The 21,752-nt window shown below is 39.9% G+C and overlaps 1 protein-coding gene across 3 annotated transcripts in view; it reads left to right on the forward strand.

Annotated features, from left to right (window-relative positions):
* The first annotated feature begins 699 nt into the window (after window positions 1–699).
* The window catches only part of mcrs1 (microspherule protein 1), a 29,702-nt gene continuing 8,649 nt past the window's right edge, over window positions 700–21,752 (forward strand). The window contains exons 1-10 of one of the 3 annotated variants that reach the window (XM_072249388.1): window positions 700–1,043; window positions 4,648–4,787; window positions 6,155–6,222; window positions 7,345–7,495; window positions 10,662–10,800; window positions 12,548–12,691; window positions 14,914–15,023; window positions 18,919–19,027; window positions 19,701–19,839; window positions 20,381–20,456. In XM_072249388.1, the coding sequence (XP_072105489.1) occupies window positions 6,207–6,222; window positions 7,345–7,495; window positions 10,662–10,800; window positions 12,548–12,691; window positions 14,914–15,023; window positions 18,919–19,027; window positions 19,701–19,839; window positions 20,381–20,456 (884 nt within the window). In that variant the 5' untranslated portion in view covers window positions 700–1,043; window positions 4,648–4,787; window positions 6,155–6,206. The remainder of the gene's footprint in view (window positions 1,044–4,647; window positions 4,788–6,154; window positions 6,223–7,344; window positions 7,496–10,661; window positions 10,801–12,547; window positions 12,692–14,913; window positions 15,024–18,918; window positions 19,028–19,700; window positions 19,840–20,380; window positions 20,457–21,752) is intronic. The other 2 variants (XM_072249387.1, XM_072249389.1) reach the window with 2 other exon arrangements.

Here is a 21,752-nt window from a genome sequence, read left to right on the forward strand (position 1 = left end):
TGTGTAGGTTTTGTCATTATTAAACAGTTAAACATATTATTTCAGTGTGAAGCATATAAGGCTTCATTACCCCCTTTGGGGATTGGTAGTTTTCATTAAAAAATTTTATTAAGTTATGGGAGCGATTTTTAATTTAATTCACAGTATTATCTTTCATTATTTACAATCTATAGGGCCTTTTGGGGTAATTTAGCTTTTATTTGAAGTAGCAAGGGGTTTTCCACTCCAGTTCGGTTGGTGGCGGTAATGCACCTTATACTGCCTACCGACATTAAAAGTCAAAAGAAGAAAACAAGTTTATGACCCTGATGAAGGGTTTCGGCCCTTTATTCATTTCCATAGAAGCTGCCCGACCTGCTGAGTTCTTCCAGCATTTTGTGTGTGCTTTGTAATTTGGAATAGCTGCCCGAAAGGGCAGTGAAAATAGAATTAATTATAAGCTTCGAAAAGAAAGTTGGCAGATGCTCGAGAGGAACATATCAAGAAGTCGCGGGGAAAGGAATGGAGGAATCATACCGGCTGAGTAGTTCGTTAAAGTCACAAGAGCAATGCCCCCAGCGCATCCTTGGCTGTTAACGCAAACGACGTATTTAGGTTTTGATGTACATGTGATAAATAATTATAAATCTGAATGGCCTCATTCTCGGCCACGTCATTCCAAGTTAGATCCAGTTTCATACCTTAAAATAATTAAAACATAGCTACACAATTATACTTTGATTGCTGAATAAAACTTAAGTCAGCGGTACTTCCCTCCTCAAGCAACCTTCCCGCCTGAAGACCCTGACTACCTCGGTTATGTCCCGGAAATGATTACGTTATTTAGAGACGAATATTTTAACATTAGAAATTACGAAATAATATAAACCGATTTCCTTGTGATTATGTGAACATAAACGACAAAAAAAAAATTTTTAATTCTGAGACGGCCAGTGTGACCCGGAAGTGTTCGTGGACTATGGCTGCGGTTAACTGGGGCTTATGTGCATCCGCGGAAGGTTGTATTGAATAAATACATTAATTTAAAGCTTTTATTGTAGAAGGTAAGTTTTATTTCTACAGTTAAGCACGCACAGGCTTGGTGTATAGTGTCCATGCTTTATTTTACGCTCAGGCCGTAAACCGTTGTTGATAACTGGTTTAAATACTACCTCATGCGACATGGGTTGGGCTGTCTGGTGTGGTGCCTTTGGTGTTGACAAGTTGTCCAGGGTGGTATCTCAGGCTGACTTAATGTACGTGTTTTTGAAGCTTTTTGTTAAATCCCCAATTAGATTTCTTCTGCCATGGTACTGATTAAAGTTATTTATGGTTCAAAGGTTTACAATAAATTTATTATCAAAGTACTTATATGTCACTACATACAATCCTGAGATTCATTTTCTTGTGAGCATTCACAGTAAGTACAAGAAATACAATAGAATCAATGAAAAAAAAAACACACCCAATCAGAGAAACAGCCAATGCACAAATAGAAAAAGGAAAAAAAAAACAAGTAATATCACTAGGTATTTCTGTATCAGTGGAAATGCTGTAACTTCACTACTGCATACAAAATGCATCCATTAATTTTATCAAACAGTCTGTAATTAAGTTCTCCAGCTCAGCTGTTTTTCCTAAAATCTGAGGATTTAACCTTACTGCATTTAATTAAGATTTTGATTTGGCAGACCAGTCTTTTTCTAATTAGGTTTCTGGTAGTTCTACATTACTCAAGCTCTCTTGACCAAAGTTGTAAGAATATTCTCAGTGACCACTGCAGAACAGTATTTTATGTCCTCTGGAGCTTCTGTGATGGTCAGCAAACCATTCTTTTTCAAACACTTATGTTCATTAACTGTCCTCTCTTGATTCTACTGTTTTGCAGCTGATCAGGCCCAAGTTCTCTGTGGCAACGGCTTCTCTTTCAGCCCTCAGTAAGACATTTCTTGGTTTCTTCTTCCATATCTAGTTATCTTCATGTATAATGACCATTCCTTGGTGTAGTTCTTCATAATCATTCTTGTCTACAACACTAACTTCAGATCATCAGGCTGCTTGTTAATTGAATGAACTGCAATTTCTTTGAGCTAAACATTGAGAAAACTGGAACCACATACTTTGGTCACTGATATTCTGGAGTAGCTCTTGAACCTGCCACCTTTTGCCTATATCCACCACATTTGGTGGTTATTGAGCAGAGATAGGGTGAGTGCAGGTGGATTTCTCTTCATGAGCATGAAAGGTAGCATGACTCATGGCCTTGTTTAGAATAGATATGATGTACTCTTAAAAACACTATATTCATTGTTCGATAACCTGCACTATCATAGAACTTGCAAATGGATATTTCATTTTCCTGACACAAGTTTTCACTTGACTTTCAAGCATTACATTCCCTAAGCAAATGTGTACTTGAATAAAATTGTTAAACTAACATTCAAGATGTGAACTTTAATTTTTGTTTTATGTGGATATCCATTGTGGTAAATGAAATTGCCCTTTTGTACAAAACTACATAGGTTGAAAGATCTGGTTGCAAAATTAATAGGTCCGTGCCAGTATTTATGCTCTACACAGCCATCCTTTTTGTTAGCTGACTGTATCAGACTTGGCCAGTGGCATTTGTATGGGAACAATAGGCAGATGGGGAAAAACAAGTACCCATGGGAACAAAAGAAACTCCCCTAAGTTTTCTTGTGTTCAAAAGGTAGAGTCTTTCCCATTGTGAAAAAACAATTTATGGAAAAATCTCAAGCAAATTGGTCTTGCTGTAATAAAAGACTACTGGTGAACCAACATTGTAATTTAAGAAAGAATTTATAGTTTCAGGTTGGGGTGCTTTATTGCCTGTTAAACTAATAAGAGCATTTGGGATTGTCAAATGCGTGTGTGAGAATAAATTGAGATTAAGACTGCAATTGTGCAAAGTAATTTTACCAAGGGGTAAATAATTTTCTTAACAACATGTGGATTGAAAAGGTGCAGTACGACTTCTGTCACATTAAAGTTTAGAGTTCTGAATGCATTCAGGCTGGGACACACAGGGCTATGTCCAGCAGGTGGTGCAGTATAATTCTGTAAAATCTATTCACCTGAATGGCTGTACCTCTTTGATTCTGAGTTGTTTTCTTTTGATGTTAAAATGGGGATTCTTAGTCTCTGTATCTTTACATTAAAAATTAGATACCCAATTTGAAATTTCTTTCTTTCTGCTGAGGTTTTTGGAGCCCAAGAACAGGTGCACAGAGTTCAATACAAGTCATTGCTAACAGTTTTACTTGACTCTGCTGCTAGAGAGCGCAATATAAAATATAGCAAAGAGGTTGGGGGGAAGACTTGCATTTATGTGGTGCTATTCTCGATCCTGATATTTTCCGAATTGTCTACAAAGCATTTAAATTCTTTTGAAGTGTAGTACAGTTGCAGTGTAGAAAACTAAGCAGCTAACTTATTGATAGCAAGCTCCCACGGACTGCTATGCTAAGGAAACAAGACCATCTTATTTCTCTATCCAGGACCCTCATAATTTTATGTGGTTCAATTAAGTGCCTCCTCCCTTCCAAAGGAAACAGCTATAACTTATCCAAATCTTCCATACAGCTCAAATTTTCCACTTCTGGAATTCCTTGTACTTCCTCTGCTCTCTCTCCAGTGTCATTGCATCTCAAGACGTGGTCCAACTAATATTGTGCAAAGTTCTATTTTAACCTCCCTGCTCTTATATTTTGTACCATGACAAATTTAAAAAGAGCGTCCAGTATAACTTGTAAAAAAGGACAAATATTGACAGGAACACCCAGAATAACTTGCTCTACTTATGAAAGCTGATGGGAGTAGTGTTCTTACATATCATTTGACGATTAACATACTTTTTAGCAGTATAGAAAACCCTCACTAATGCATTGGAGTCTCAGCATAGAATTTTCTGTAAAGCACAAAACTGCAAGCACAACTTTCTAATTCAGATGTCAGTGCTGCAGTTATCATGCATATAATTGAAGTAAGATGGAAACCGCTGGAAATATTTAGCAGTTTGGAGAGCATTTCTGGAAAACAGTTAACATTTCAGGCCAGTGACTCTTCATCATAGCAGAATGAGATTATGAAGGCCACCTGTATAATTTCAGTTATTTTGGTTAGTCGGCTGAGGGACTCCAGTCATGTGGACAACCTAGAGAAGATGGGGTGTTTTCTGTGGAACATTAAAGACTAAGAGAGGATTTGATGAAGTTTTAAAATCATGAAATACATGTATAGTATCTCAGGAGAAATTGTTCTCATTGGCTAAAGGATCAAGAACTAGAGAGAAAGTTATTGGAAGAATAAGCCTCACACTATGACATGAGCAAAATCCTTTCATGCAGCAAGTGATTAGAAACAGGAATGCACTCCCACATGTAGCAGTGGAGGAGTTCAATTGTCATGTGTAAAAGGAAAGTGTTCGTAGGGCTGTGGGGAGAAGGTCATTGGATTGTTGTTGTGATTGACCCTGCATGGACTTGATGGGCCAAATGGTATTCTGTGTTGTTACCATTCTTGAGATTCTGTTTGTAAACACCTCCAGGACAAAGTTTGACAAGCCTCCAAAGTGGAAAGGAAAGCAAAGGAATCTGAACTTGATTGAATTATTGATTTTAAGTTTTGTTTTTGAATTTTATTTTGCAGATCCATATTCTCTTGGTCAATGAGACACACAGAAAGCTTCCAACTGTGACTCCAGTCCATTGGGCTACCACGGATAATGAGTAGTTCCTCCTCTGCTAGTCAAAGTAGTTGTCTTCTGGAGGGAAGAAGTTTAGATAAAGGTATTGTATGCTGTAGTGATTCAAGGGTGGGTGCTTTATTAGCTTGCAGAAAGACTGATATCTGATCTATGACCCATATTCAACCCCAAATCATAGTATTTAAGTCATTTCATTGCATTGCGAATGTGATGTATTAGAATCTTATTCTCTTGGAACTTTCGAAAGATAATTTTGACACATATCTTATTGGTAAAAAATCTTTAAACAGAACACTGATATCTGTTAATAATTTCAAATTTTTGGGAGCATAGATTTAATTCTGTTCACAATCCCCAAGTCTTCATGAGCATTGAAATGGTTCATGGAAACTACTATTTTGTCCATTTGCTACTTCAATCCAGATCTATTTAATGTTGTGAGTTCCAGTATATAGAATCATTGAAAGAGGCTTTTGTATCTGTGCCGGTTCCTTGAAAGAGCTACTAATTAGTCCTGTCCCCATAATCCAACAAGTTCTCACACTTTGAGCATTCAGTTTTCTTTTGTATGTAACTATTGAATCTAGTCTCACCACCCTTTCAAGTAGTATGTTCCAGATCACAGCTTGCTGTGTAAAAAGAATTTCCACATCTCACTTCTGGTTCTTTCACTAATTGCCTTAAATCTGTGCCTCTGCCACTGGAAAGTTTTTTTCCTGTTTTACTTAATTACAGCTATTCATTCCTATCATATCTTTTCTTAAGCTTTTCTGTTTGAAGGAAAACAACACTAGTCTCTGCATCCCTGTAGTCCCTCATCCCTGGTACTATTTAAATAAATCTTTTCTGCATTCTTTCTGGAGGCCTTGAAACTTAAATCTCTTCTCCCATTCCCCAACTCCATAGTAATTTCATGTCTGATGATAGATAGATGAGGGTTGCAAGATGTGACAAAAGAAATGATCAAGTGACAATCTAACCTAACAGAAAATCTCTTGACTTTTGTGTTGATTTAGACCAACAAATGGTCTAAATTAGTTGAGCATTGGTGGCTGAGGTATTTCTGTGTATTTCTTGAATTAGGGAGGAAAGTCAAATGCCGGGTTCCTACTGTTGCTTGCAATCCACTAACTCTCTGCTGGGAAGTCCCCAAGTTCATAGGAGATCTGGGATGAGTGGGTTATCTTGTGTGTAGAATGGAAGTTTGAGAACAACCATTGATCTCTTCTAATGATAAAATTCTGATGGGGTTTGATGGAGTAAATGGTGAGAAGCTGTTTCTTCAGGTTAGGATCTTAGTGTCAGGATGAGACATTGACTATTTTGCACTGAGGTGAGAAACTTACTGAACCAATGGTTGTGAATTTGTGGAGTTTTCTGCTCTAGAGGGGTGTGAACCTTCATCATTTACTATATTCAAGGGTGAGCTTGACATTTTTTATGCTAAAGGAGTCAAGGGCACGAAGATTGAGTGGGAAAGTGGACAGATACAGCATCAGCTATGATCTTATTCAATGGTAAGAAGATTTGTGTGTCTGAATGGTCTACTATTTCTTATGTAATAACCTACTACCAACTTTGGCTGTTATGAAATATGACCTTTCTAGTGATGATGATGATGGCTGCTGATGCTTTCAGGAACAATGAGAAATTGGGGAAGAAGACCTGGACAACTCGTTCTAACTATGGGGACATATATGTATCTATAGCCACCATTCCAATAGTATATTAAGTTCTTATGTGAGGAATGAGTTAATTAAGAATTGTAACCATTTTTGATTGACCCTTAAGTGGAGGAGTTAGTTGGAATGGTATGGCAAACAAATAGGAACAACAGTCTTTTGTAAAATTAAATAATGTTTTTGAGCTTGTGGCAGATGATATTAGTTAACTTCCTACTGTGTGCTTTCCATGTGATATTACTTGGAAATTCCTGTTACTCAGGGAAGATTTTCTTCTGTTTTAGGTGTGCTTTTAATTAAAATGAAAGGTTGTCGTCATGCATTTCAGAAAGACATACGTCTAGATTTGATACAATTTTAATTTATTGAAATTTCTAATGAGCCATTACTAGAATCCATTCTGGTCCCTCTCCTCCCAAAAGAAACCAAGTCCACTAAGCAGGCTCTGTGCTACAGTTGGTGATGTCACACTCAGTGGCAGAAGAGTTGCTATAGTTGTGGCCCTTAGCTAGAGAAAGGAAACCTGGTTGGGATTGGTTCTGCAGAACCCCCTGGTTGATTATAATTCTCTCAGTTCCATTCTTCCCATGGTAAATGGTGAACTCTGTGTGAGCCTTAACGAAAAGCCACTGAGGACGAAGTAGCAATGAGGCGTATGGTGCCCATTGAACTATACGGCAACAGTGGTCAGCTTTCAGGAGATGGGATGGTGGGAGCTAGTGGGCTGGCAGTTTGGCAAAAGTCACTCCAGATAATGGCTTGAATAAAATAAGTATAAATCAATGGTGTGTACTTCAGAACGATACAGAAATTGTGTAGCTTGACCAAATTATACTGAGTATTTAAACCTTTTTGGAATCTTGTTGCCTGGCTGTATATTGGATCATGTGGATGGTAAAGCTCGTCCGTTTTTTTAAAATGAAATAATGAGCAACACTTTCTCTTTCCTTTTTGAAGCTGAGCAACAGTGTACACTGGGTACTATTGGGACAAGGCTTATGTCGACAGGGCCTGTGGGGAGATCTGATGGGGACCAGTCCCCCTCGGCACAGAAACGTACAGCTACTCAAGCCTTCAGCCTACTTCCCAAACGCAGGAGCTCATCCAGGTAACGCAGGGGTGGAAATACTCTGCCTCTTCAGCTAACCCACGAGCTCTTTACACTTTTATTTATATTGCAGTGCCACTTCTACTTGAAACGGTTCTACAATATGTGTTGCCACCCTTGCCCCGCTCCTCCTCTAATTCTCACCTGATGATCTGCATTCTGCTTACGCTCTGGGGTGGAGTTCTGAGTACTGGCACTGCCAAGGAAATGATAGGATTGTGCTTGTGCACTCATTTTCAGGTTGTCAGAGAAATTTGGCAACAAGAGCTCACACCAGCAGCAATGGCTGTTTAATTTTGCTGTCTGCTGGACATCGCCTTCCAAAGGTAGGGAATTGAAGCCACCTTGGGAGATGGTGTATGCACCTACTGAGGTTTGTACAGTACCTCACTTACTCTACAGAAATGCCTACGACAGACCTTTTTGCATTTAATCTAGGATCCATAATGAAATAGTGAGTCTCCATGGATACAGGATGATATGAGATTGGCCAGATTCACTTGAACTGTCTGCTGAATGTAAAATGTGAAGTTTATTGGTGGATTTATAAGTCAGTTTTTGAAGAGCCTTAAACTTCCAGAAGATTTGTTTAGTACTCAGTTTGACAGTGTGTTGCTAGATGTTTTCCCCTTTCCCTCCCATGTGTTTTCATGCACATTTAACTGAGTGAATGGAGTTTTGGCAATTTGAGAGGATTATCTGAATTTATATTTTATTTTCCCCTCTCGCCGGGCTTCTCTTATTGAGTGACCTACTATCAGGTCTCTTTTTATTGATGGTGATGAGCTTTCCAGGCTGCTTGTGGGACTGGGGTGGTTGTGGTAAGGAAAGAAGGAAGAATCCCTTCCTCTGCAGTTTTTCTCTTGCCGGTGCTAATTCAGTCATCAGTAGCTTAAGCCTTGTAGCACCCCACATCAGGCTATTTTGGCTGCATCACTTGTGATTTAGTCTACTTTGAAGTGCTGTTTTAAAGTTCATGGCTTTGTAATATTTAGTGATGTTCAAAACTATTTCAATCAACCACACACAAAAACCGAGCAAGTACAGATGTTGTACATTAAAACCCAAGTCTTGGCATTCACAGAATTGTTGTGCGCAGTGAGGAAAGGAATATTAATAAATGTTCAAGCTTTACGGCTTATTTTAGTCATAAATAGAAGCCTTTTCTTAACTTTGGCGGAAAAAAAACAATTAAATATTGTTCACTGTTATTTTCACTATTATTATTATTGTCCCTACGTGACTCCCTTGTCCATTCGTCCCCCCCCCATCCCTCCCCACTGATCTCCCTCCTGGCACTTATCCTTGTAAGCGGAACAAGTGCTACACATGCCCTTACACTTCCTCCCTTACCACCATTCAGGGCCCCAGACAGTCCTTCCAGGTGAGGCGACACCTCACCTGTGAGTCGGCTGGGGTGATATACTGCGTCCGGTTCTCCTGATGTGGCCTTCTATATATTGGCGAGAGCTGATGCAGACTGGGAGATCATTTTGCTGAACACCTACGTTCTGTCCGCCAGAGAAAGCAGGATCTCCCAGTGTCCACACATTTTAATTCCACATCCCATTCCCATTCTGATATGTCTATCCACGGCCTCCTCTACTGTAAAGATGAAGCCACACTCAGGTTGGAGGAACAACACCTTATATTCCGTCTGCGTAGCCTCCAACCTGATGGCATGAACATTGACTTCTCAAACTTCTGCTAATGCCCCACCTCCCCCTCGTACCCCGTCCATTATTTATTTATTTATATACACACATTCTTTCTCTCTCTCTCTCTCCTTTTTCTCCCTCTGTCCCTCTGACTATACCCCTTGCCCATCCTCTGGGGGTTTCCCCCCTCCCCCTTTTCCTTCTCCCTGGACCTCCTGTCCCATGATCCTCTCATGTCCCTTTTGCCAATCACCTGTCCAGCTCTTGGCTCCATCCCTCCCCCTCCTGTCTTCTCCTATCATTTTGGATCTCCTCCTCCCCCTCCCACTTTCAAATCTCTTACTATCTCTTCTTTCAGTGAGTCCTGACGAAGGGTCTCGGCCCAAAACGTCGACTGCACCTCTTCCTAGAGATGCTGCCTGGCCTGCTGCGTTCACCAGCAACTTTGATGTGTGTTGCTTGAATTTCCAGCATCTGCAGAATTCCTCGTGTTTGCATGTTTTCACTCCTTGTTCACAAAGTTGTAGAGTAGTAATCTGGAATGGATGCACTTCTCTTTAATATCCAGATATCCACTCCAGTAACATGGGCTAAATGTAGAATTTTTAGAACATCTCTGAGTAAGCTCAATTATTCCAGTAGAAACCACATTGAACCTGAGTTTTTTAATGCCACACAGAACAGCATCTGGATAAGTATAGCTCCTGCAAGGACTCGACACAAAGCTCATGATCTCTTTACAAATAGATTGCAATCTAATTTTTCATGATAAATCCACAAGTGTGAAAAAGAGGGAATAAGGAAATTCTCTGCTGGGGTGTGTGTAGGCATTGAATGCTGATGATTAGCTTAAGCGTAAATCTATGAGCCTGTGGTATTTTTATATGAAGTAAATATGTGACGTGATATGCAAACTAAACTATTGGTAGATGGGTATATATTTCAGCTTTAAAATTTGCATGAGAAATTGCATCTTGACCAGATCTCCACTCTAAGGTAAGGGATGTTTCTGCTGGGGATTAAAGTATGCTTTTGTCATTTTTCTAGTATCAGCATCAAGATGTTAAAGGAGTAACAGCTTACTCAGGAAAATGTCCTCTTTCACCCCCAAAGCCAAACTTAAAAGACCACCCTTACCACTGTAACCATTCTTTCTTATTGTTCCTTATTTACAATGAACTTAGAGCAGCTTTATGCTGCAGATTCATACTTCAGGAATTGGCATGAGGTAACTTCAAATCCACTTTGCAGTTGCCAAAGAAGGTTTCACGCCTTCAGTTTGAGCTGCATTCACCTGCTTTTGGGTTGAAGCAAAGTGTGCTTTGCCAATGCATTATTGATTTCTCCATACTGAGATATGGGAGTAATTTCTCCTCTTAATTGCTCAGATTTCAATCTTTGAATTGGCAGAAATTCTGTTAACTGGAGCAACTAGGCCAGCCTTCCTATTCTTTGTCACTTTCTTTCACACCACCAATGGAAGACTCTTGCATTGTTCCCTTTTTCAGATCCATAAAACGCAAGAAATTTGATGATGAGCTAGTTGAAAGCAGCCTGGCTAAATCTTCTACTCGGGCAAAAGGCCCAACAGGGATGGAACCTGCACGATACTCCAGCAGTGAACCACCATCCAATGAAAAGAAAAAAGTATGTATTAAATATAAATGCAAAAAAGTACAAAATGCTGGAAACACACTGCAGGTCTGTTGAGATATGGAAACATAAAAAATGAAAGTTCAACTTCTAATCATAAACTTCTTGTTGGGCTTGCTTATTTATGATGGCTCTGGCATGCATTTCTGCTTTCACTGGTTTTTGGTTCTTATTTCAGACATTCATCTCATGTTTATTATCTTTTTTAAAACCCTTGGTTCAATAGAAGCTGCTGTTGGGGAAATATTTTCTAACTTTAGTGAGTGCTTATTCATATTTGGTTAAGTAACACAAAGTTTTGCTTTCCACTAAGAATTTCTGTAGAGCTGCTTTATCCCCTGTGCATTGACAATATCCTGAAAAGTGCTGATTCTACATCTGTTACCCGGCAGTGGAGTTGGAGAGTACAAAGGTGCAAAAGGATTTGAAACTGTCACCAATGTCTGAACTTCACATCGTTTTGATCCTTCAGTCATGCTATAGCCTCACTCAATTTTCAAGCTGTGCATTGCAGGTTCAGACCATGTTTCCTCGAGCTCGCTACTTGTATAAGTAGTTAAGTGTTAGCTAATGAATTAAAGGAAGCGGTCACTGAAATCAATGCTGGATTCTCAAGCAGTGAAATAATGCAGTAGCTTCCTTCTTGTAATTGCAAAGTCCAGGTATGTTGGGATTGTCATGCAGCACAGAAATGGCCCCTTTGGCTCACCCAGTTAATGACCCATTTACACTAATCCTTTGATAATCCCATTTTATTCTCCCCTCATTCCCATTAACTCGCAAAATTCTACAACTCACCTGCACATGAGAAGTAATTTATAGTGATTAATTAATCACCAACCAGAACATCTTTGGGATGGGAGGAAACCAGAGCACTTGGGAAACTCATGTCATCACATTGAGAATGTGTATTTGTAGTTGGTAACAACAGTTCATTCAGCACATGAAAGACAAAAGTTACTTAATATATAGTTCTACCCATTTACCAGAATCAATGTTACAGAATGGGGGGGATAAAAGAGGATTAAGATTTGGGTAGTATCACTGAGCCAGCTATTGCCTTTAATAAGTTGTATAACTAACCTGCTTTTATGCTGTCAGGTTATGTAATTATACATAATTATTTATTCAGAGGTTATGCTGACAAAGTGACCTTTGTGCAGGGCAAAACACCTCACTGTTTTTTAATCTGCTGTTTGGGTAGTTAAACCTATTGGTAGGCTGTTCTTCTAAAAGTCTAATGTTCCAGTTGTAATTCTATCACTTTTCCAGATGCTGACTGACCCTCTGGACATTTGTTTCCTTTTATTTCATACTTCTGTCCAATTGACACACAAACAAAATTCTAGAAATCTGTTTTTTTAAAAAAAACAAGATGCTGGGAGTACTCAGCAGGTCAGATTTTGTTAACGATTTGGGTCAATGACCTTCCATCATGAAGGTTAGTTGCCTTGAAACATCAATTGTTCCACTAACTCTCACAGATGGTACCTAACCTGCTGAGTATTTTCTGTTTTTATTTTTTGTCACTGAGATTTCTTCCACTATAATGTATGTGTGTTTTGCCCAGTGGATGAAACATGTAATCTAATATGGTTTGTATGTATTGAAACAGATTGTTTGAGCACTGGTTTAGTTGGAGAAATATCTCACTTGGACATGTGGGATATATCCATCAAGAGAATGGTGGATTCTGTTTAATACAGCATTTAATACCGTTCTGCATATATTTTTTAATCAGTTATCAAAATCCACCACAGTGCCATTAGCTCCCAGCAGTATCGTCAAACGGCTAAAGAAAAGCAAGCAGCCCCTTCAGGTCACGAAAGATCTTGGACGATGGAAGCCAACAGATGACTTGTTGTTAATAAATGCTGTTTTGCAGGTAAAATAGCAGAGATGGAAACAAATTCTAGTTTAACAAATATCAAAGTAATCACACACATAACAAAAGCTGTAATTAATGCAATAAGATAACAAACTTAATCAGCTTTGTCTCCAACCTTCTTTGTTTTAGAACAATACATGATGTCTGTGCAAACCACGATGTGAATTTTACTAATCCCTTCTGGCTGCACGTGATTTATATCCCTCCGTTCTCTGCCTGTTTATATGCCTGACTAAATGCCTCTCATGTCTCTGCATGTTCCATCACAACAAACACTGTGTCAGAAGTGTGTCCAGAATAAAGTTTTGCATAGAGACACAAGAGACCACAGATGTTGGAATCTGGAACAAGGTGCTGGTGAATGGAAATGGACAGTTAACATTTTGAGTTGAGATGAAGGGTCTCTATCGAAAGTTCAACTGTACATTTCTCTCCATAGATACTGCCTGACCCACTGAGTTTCTTCAGCTAATAGTTTGTGGATTTCATTGATTGAGTGCTGTTGAAGCACCCTATTCTTGTCACTAGGTGGTGCCAGAGTGTTAGTTTCAGTTTTAGAGAAGCACTAGTGAACTGAGAAGAAGGGGAATAGGAAATGTAGACATAGGAAGACATTTAATTGTATGTATGTTTTGTTATGCTGTTAAATGAAACTAACAGTAGTTTCATGAACTCTGCCTAGGAACATCATGGAAGCATTGTTGCCCCAAGGACTGCAATGGTTCAACGTGATGGCTCATCACTACCTCCTAGAAAGCAATTAGGGATAGGCAATAAATGCAGGCTGTGCCAGCAACACCTTCCCTTAGGTTATTTAAAAAACTAACAGAAGTGCACGATTGGCTAGGTGGCAGAATTTCCTTTCCTAAGTACAACGGTGAACCTGATGAGCTTTAATAATTATCAGACTTTTCACGGTGTACCTCATTGAAAGATCAGCTTTCATTCGAGATTATTCACTATTCCCATTTTCCAACTACATAGATGGGATGTGAATTGTTTTCTCTGGAGCTTTAGTCCCATCATTCCCTTACTTTACTTTATACTTCATTGTCGCCAAACAATTGATACTAGAACGTACAATCATCACAGCGATATTTGATTCTGCGCTTCTCACTCCCTGGAGTACAAATTGATAGTAAATATTTAAAATTTAAATCATAAATCATAAATGAAAAATGGAAAGTAAGGTAGTGCAAAAAATCCGAGAGGCAGGTCCGGATATTTGGAGGGTACGGCCCAGATCCGGGTCAGGATCTGTTCAGCAGTCTTATCACAGTTGGAAAGAAGCTGTTCCCAAATCTGGCCATACGAGTCTTTAAGCTCCTGAGCCTTCTCCCGGAGGGAAGAGGGACGAAAAGTGTGTTGGCTGGGTGGGTCGTATCATTGATTATCCTGGCAGTACTGCTCCAACAGCGTGCAGTGTAAAGTGAGTCCAAGGACGGAAGATAGGTTTGTGTAATGTGCTGGGCTGGGCTGTGTTCATAATCTTCTGCAGCTTCTTCCGGTGTTGGACAGGACAACTTCCATACCTTAGTGGATATACGCTCAGTGGCCACTTTATTAAATACTTCCTGTACCTAATAAAGTGGCCACTGAGTGTATGTTCATGGTCTTCTGCAGCTGTAGCCTGTCCACTTCAAGGTTCGACGTGTTGTGTGTTCAGAGATGCTCTTCTTGCACACCACTGTCGTAACGCCTGGTTATTTGAGTTACTATAGCCTTCCTGTCAGCTTGAACCAGTCTGGTCATTTTCCTGTGACCTCTCTCATTAACAAGGTGTTTTTGCCCATAGAACTGCCACTCAGTGGATGTTTCTTTTTCCTGCACCATTCTCTGCAAACTCTAGAGACTTGTGCGTGAAAACCCCAGGAGACCAGCAGTTTCTGAGGTACTCAAACCACCTCATCTGGCACCAACAGTCATTTCACAGTCAAAGTCACTTAGATCACATCTCTTTCTCAGTCTGATGTTTGGTCTGAACAACAACTGAAACTCTTGACCTGCTTGCTTTTGAAACTGCATGCTTTTATGCATTGAATTGCGGCCACATGATTGGATGATTGGATACTTACATTAATGAGCCGGTGTACCTAATAAAGTGGCTGCTGAGTGTACAAATAATGTTGACCACCTGTCCAGTGGTATCAGCACATTAACTTTTATAGTTAATATTATTGCCCTCTTTGAGGGTCTGATGTTACATTTTTGATTTGTAGACTAACGACTTGACTGCCGTGCACCTTGGTGTGAAGTTCAGCTGTCACTTCACATTACGGGAGATTCAGGAGCGGTGGTACGCGCTGCTGTATGATCCTGTTATATCGAAGTAAGTGAAATTACTCCAAATATGTTGAGCAGTGAGGCTCGGAATTTTCTTGGTTTTAATTTTTGCTTCCAGAGTTTCTTCTGGGTTTCGTTTGTATTAAGAAAAATTGTGCATATACAGTTGTTATAAAATCTTTCATCAAGGGAAGCAACACCTCCTGTCTCAATAAATCACAACTAAATTGGTCATCATAATGCACACATTCAGAAATTCTGTGTTTTAAAATTTACCATTGTTCTTCAGATCATCGTTATAATACTACCAACTAGCATATCCAATAAATAAGCAGCGTTTGTCAATAGTTTATGTGCTTTCTTAAAGTGAAAGAACAAATGTTGATGAACAGAACAATCAGAATAATTGAACAATAAAAGAAACAAGAAAAGTAGTGGAATGCATTCTTATAATTATGGCTAGAATCCTTCAGGTTTAACCATTTTACATGTTTAAAAGTACCGAAAGCCGTACTTGGGGAAAAATTTATTGGTGAAAGAAAGTAAACTCAGCTATATGTCTGTCTTATTATGGCAAATGTTGAGCCTTGGCAAAAAATATGTAATTTATTATAAGTGACACATAGCTGAGTTTGCTTTCTTTCACCAAAACATGAGGTGCTGGGTGTCTATCTCGGAACAAGGCTCACCATTCTCTGCTTTAAATTCAGGTCAACTCATTGAGCATGAGAGTGAACTTTTCCTGAATGAAATGCTAATTCATTCTGAAGTTGTGGCAGTCTGTTGAGGTGGGCTTGGACAGGTTCCTGTATCACCTCCCTGATGGTAGTAATGCAGCTTTTATTCAATCCTGTGTATTGGAGCCTTCAAGCAACACACATAAAAGTTGCTGGTGAATGCAGCAGGCCAGGCAGCATCTCTAGGAAGAGGTACAGTCGACGTTTTGGGCCGAGACCCTTCGTCAGGACTAACTGAAAGAAGAGCTAGTAAGAGATTTGAGAGGGGGAGGGGAGATCCAAAATGATAGGAGAAGACACGAGGGGGAGGGATGGAGCCAAGAGCCGGACAGGTGATTGGCAAAAGGGATACGAGAGGATCATGGGACAGGAGGCCTAGGGAGCAAGAAAAGGGGGAGGGGGGAAAAGCCCAGAGAATGGGCAATAACGGATGGGGTACGAGGGGGAGGTGGGGCATTAACAGAAGTTAGAGAAGTCAATGTTCATTCCCCACCAATCGTGTGTTGCTTGAAATTCCAGCATCTGCAGATTTCCTCATGTTTGCGTATTGGAACCTTCAAACATGTTTACCCTATCAATTGCTCTGGCCATAAATTCAGATTTAGAGATGAGAGACCAGTACTTAAACCACCATTATCTCATTTAAAGTTTGTTTTTATTCTTCTGCCTTCTTAAGTCCAGGTGTTTTCTTCCTTCTCTCTTGGTGCCAAACAATTTTTGTGATAAAGCAAGTTGCTGACTTGTATTCAGCTTCCAGTTAATACTGGTGGAAGGTTTTAGTGAGTTGGCAAGAATGTGTAAGAGAAATTAAAAAGGGAAGATCTTAAACCCAAATCCAGACACCACCTCTGTGATACATCAGTCTCCTTTATCACCTCATAATAACTTGCATTTAAATTATTATCTGCTTCTGGTATCATTGTAATTTAAAATCATTATGCTTGTGAAAGGCAATGAATGATTGTTATCTGCATTTATTAGAGCAAATGGTGAATCAAGCAGTAATTTTTAGTTATGTTTTCTGTACCACAAGTTATTATTTCATTACAGGTGCAATCAATTTTGTATTTTTGTTTGTTGAAATTTCTATTTTTTAATGTGAAGGCAACAAAAGATCACTATACTACAAGTATTTGTAATGTGGCTAGGAGAGATCAAGGTTGTTTTATGATCGTAGGCTTTAGATGTGTATAATTGCTTGAGCTTTGCTCAATGTCAGCTTATCTTCTAGATTTCGCAAACTACCTCTTTAACCATATAACAATTACAGCACGGAAACAGGCCATCTCGGCCCTTCTAGTCGGTGCAGAACTCTTACTCTCCCACCGACCTGCACTCACCCCATAACCCTCCATTCCTTTCCTGTCCATATAGCTATCCAATTTTACTTTAAATGACAACATCGAACATGCCTCAACCAGTTCTACTGGAAGCTCGTTCCACACAGCTACCACTCTCTGAGTAAAGAAGTTCCCCCTCATGTTACCCCTAAACTTTTGCCCCCTAACTCTCAACTCATGTTCTCTTGTTTGAATCTCCCCTACTCTCAATGGAAAAAGCCTATCCACGTCAACTCTATCTATCCCCCTCATAATTTTAAATACCTCTATCAAGTCTCCCCTCAACCTTCTACGTTCCAAAGAATAGTGCGCATGCGCCGGTCGTGTATGCAGCCTGGTACAGCCGTTCCGATCTATTCTTACTTTCTTCTTCTTACTTTTTAATTTACGTTATTTTTTGTATTTTTTTTTCTCACGGTAACACGTCGCAGCTGCACCCTCTCTAACATGCTGGTAGAGAGAGTTTTATTTGGGTTTTCTTTAGTGCTGGAAATGGTTACATCCCGACACACGGGACAGAAGCAAGGTCGCATTGTGTATTCCACGGACCAGCAAGTACCAACTGGCTTAGTGAACAGAGCGGCGGACACCCCTGCTGAAATCCGGAGGAAAACACACAGGGGGATCACAAAGCCGAGGAAAGAGGACCGGGTCAAGACAACAGAAACTTTTGGAGAAGAGGAGTTCAGTGGGTAATACCGTTCCGGCTGACCGGAAGCGCACGGAGAGTGGTAAGCGTAAAGGAGTTGGGTGCTTACTGTTCTGGCTAACAACGGATGGTGCAATCCAAGGTATATTACGATCGAGGAACGTGTTTGCAGACTGGATATTGAACTTTTTACTGTTGGACTTCGGCCACATTCCACCGTGATGCAACACTTGGCGGCACGGGAGGTCGTTCCTGCTTGTGGCCTTCAAACGTGCAGGAGTCTGTGGTGGCCAGTGCGATCATGTTTGCTGTTGTGTGCTGGGGCTGCAGGCTGAGGGTAGCAGACACCAACAGAATCAACAAACTCATTCGTAAGGCCAGTGATGTTGTGGGGATGGAACTGGACTCTCTCATGGTGGTGTCTGAAAAGAGGATGCTGTCCAAGTTGCATGCCATCTTGGTCAATGTCTCCCATCCACTACATAATGTACTGAGTGGGCACAGGAGTACATTCAGCCAGAGACTCATTCCACCGAGATGCAGCACAGAGCGTCATAGGAAGTCATTCCTGCCTGTGGCCATCAAACTTTACAACTCCTCCCTTGGAGGGTCAGACACCCTGAGTCGATAGGCTGGTCCTGGACTTATTTCATAATTTACTGGCATAATTTACATATTACTATTTAACTATGGTTCTATTATTATTTATGGTGCAACTGTAACGAAAACCGATTTCCCTGGGGATCAATAAAGTATGACTATGAATAAAGACCCAACTTGTTCAACCTTTCTCTGTAACTTAGGAGATGAAACCCAGGTAACATTCTAGGTAAATCTTCTCTGTACTCTCTCTATTTTGTTGACACCTTTCCTATAATTCGGTGACCAGAACTGTACACAATACTCCAAATTTAGCCTTACCAATGCCTTGTACAATTTTAACGTTACATCCCAACTCCTATACTCAATGCTCTGATTTATAAAGGCCAGCATACCAAAAGCTTTCTTCACCACCCTATCCACATGAGATTCCACCTTCAGGGAACTATGCACCATTATTCCTAAATCTCTCTGTTCTACTGCATTCTTCAGTGCCCTACCATTTACCATGTATGTCCTATTTTGATTAGTCCTACCTCTTTAACCCTCCCGCTCTATCATTTGACTTTGTAATTGAAAGATCATGCAAACCTATTTGTCTTAATATTCTTTCAGACTGGCTTGTCAGGCAATGAGGCAGCTTCATCCTGAAGCAATTGCAGCAATTCAGGCCAAAGCTCTCTACAGCAAGGCAGAGGAGCAACAGTTGGCGAAGATTGGATCGGTAATCCTTACAAGATTTTCCAGAAGTCTGATTTACTTTACTTTTTCAACTGGGGGTGGGTGGGGGGGGGACAGGAGAGGAAAATAGTAGCGCCAGTCCAAGGGTGAAGTGGATATTGTGTACAACAAATTCATACAATAAAGAGCGTGCCACAAACACATGAAGCAGTTCTGGTTCTGTTCCAGTTCTGCTGAATTAGTTATGTACAATAATTACAGTTGTGAGGCCCTGTATGATGCTGTACCATACCAATGAAGTTTTCTTAATTACTCTACAGTTATAGCTGTAGGATGTACCTGAGATCAGTGCTTAATTTATAATGCCTTCTTTGATGCTGATGATGTGGGATAGCCTGATATTTCATCCCTCATGTGAAGAATAGTGGAGAATTGCAAGTATGGTTCTACTGAGCAATTTTTTATCTCCAGAAGGCTGGGGGCAGAGAAAGAAGATGTATTTTTTTCTTTTTTTTCTGTTTTGTATTTTCTTATCTGTATTAAATACAAATGAATGTTGTAATAAAACATTTAAACAAATCCTAACCACTTAAATAGACTTGAATTGGCTTCTATATCATGCATGTTGCTTCAGATGGTGAATGTCTGTCTATTAGGGCAAAACTTCTGGTATTGTAATATTATTTACCTTTCCTTTTTTTATGTTTGGCCCACAGACCAGTCAACCTATACTGGATACTTTTCAGGAGTTGCTAAACAAACACCCAAATGTTTTCTATCAGTCACGAACTGCCAAATCCTTGCAAGTTCACTGGCAACTGATGAAACAGTACTACCTCTTAGAAGATCAAACAGGTAAAAGCATGTTGGCAATGTGGTTGTTGAATGAGAATAGCCATTAATCTGTAGCTTTCTGTATACCCTTAAATGTTGAGCTGTGAAGAGGATACAAATTGTTAAGAGTTGCATTTGGGCTAGATCAGTGGAACTGAACCAGGTCAACCAACTCACCTGATTGCCCTAGCTGTCACTAACAGAATCAGGCTTGGCTCTGATCAGTGTAGACTCTGAATTGGGGTCGCCAGTGCTCTGATCTAAAGGAGATACAGATGTTGCTCCCTTTTTAATCTACAGGCACATTATTTTTGGCTACTATAGCCTTGTGCTCTGAAATATTTGCCTAAACCTTTTTTACCTGCTTCTCTTGCTTAAAACCTACGATCACACCTTTGTCAATTCCTCTGTCTTCCTTAATATCTATATTGCATTTCCAAAGTAGTTCTAGACATTACAATTCACTAACTGCATTAAGTAAATGTAACTTCATGCTGCTGCTGTTTATTGTACAGTTGGATGACTTTATTGCTCTCTTGACTGATCTTTACTATTTCTCTAGTCCAACCATTACCTAAAGGAGATCAAGTTCTGAATTTCTCTGATGCTGAAGATATGATAGATGACAGCAAGCTCAAGTAAGGGTTTAAATGTTTGCATGATATGATGTCTATTTCTCTACTACTTATTTTTTACTAAATCTTCCCCTTTGCTTTTTGGAGAAATGAAGTATCACTGTGGTAAAATATTAGCCTTGCACTTGTAGGACCTAATTTTGAACCCAGCACAATCTGATAAAATGAAGTTATAATTTGCTTGTGTGATGATCAGTGTTTCATTGTGGTGTTGAAAAGTAAAAATACTGCTGATATTGGAAATCTGAAACTGTTGAATTTAGTGTTAAGTTCCAAGTGCTGTAGGATGCTGCATTGACGATGAGATACAAATCCTTAAGCTTATGTTGGAACAGTGTAAGCTCGAGGAACAGCATTTCATCTTCCAACTTGGCACACAGCCTTCAAGGCTCAATGGAATATATATATAGGATTTGTTTGTTTGTTTAGCAATACAGTGCAGAGTAGGCCATTTTGGTCCTTCGAGCCACGCTGCCCCAGCAACCCCGATTAACCCTCACCTAATCATAGGACAATTTACAATGACCAATTAACCTACCTGAGTGTGTCTTTGGACCGTGGGAGGAAACCGGAACACCCAGGGGAAACCCATGCATCCGCAGGGTGGACACACAGATTCCTTAGAGACTGCGCTGGAATTGAACTCTGAACTCTGACACCCCAAATTGTAATAGTGTTGTGCTAACCGCTATGTTACTGTGGCACCTAATGATGAGCTCAACAACTTCAGATGACCATCCTGTCCAGTTTGTATTAGAACTAGCCAATTCTAATGAAAGACTATCAACCTGTAACATTAACTTAGTTATTCTAGGTTGGACTACAGTATTAATGGATTTGTGGCTAAATTTGCCGATGATACAAAGATAGGTGGAGGAACGGGTAGTGTTGAGGAAACAGAAAGCCTGCAGAGAGACTGAGATAGTTTAGGGGAATGGGCAAAGAAATGACAAATGAAATACAATGTTGGAAAGTGTATGGTCATGCACTTTGGTGGAAGAAATAAATGGGCAGACTATTATTTAGATGGGGAGAGAATTCAAACTGCAGAGATGCAAAGGGACTTGGGAATCCTTGTGCAAAATACCCTAGAGGTTAACCTCCAGGTTGAGTCAGTGGCGAAGAAGACGAATGCAATTTTGGCATTCATTTCTAGAGGTATAGAATATAAGAGCAGGAATGTGATATTGAGGCTCTATAAGGCACTCGTGAGACCACACTTGGAGTATTGTGTGAAGTTTTGGGCTCCTTATTTTAGAAAGGATATACTGACATTGGAGAGGGTTCAGAGAAGATTCA

Source organism: Mobula birostris, chromosome X (genome assembly GCF_030028105.1).
Source record: "Mobula birostris isolate sMobBir1 chromosome X, sMobBir1.hap1, whole genome shotgun sequence".
Taxonomy (NCBI): Eukaryota; Metazoa; Chordata; class Chondrichthyes; order Myliobatiformes; family Myliobatidae; genus Mobula; species Mobula birostris.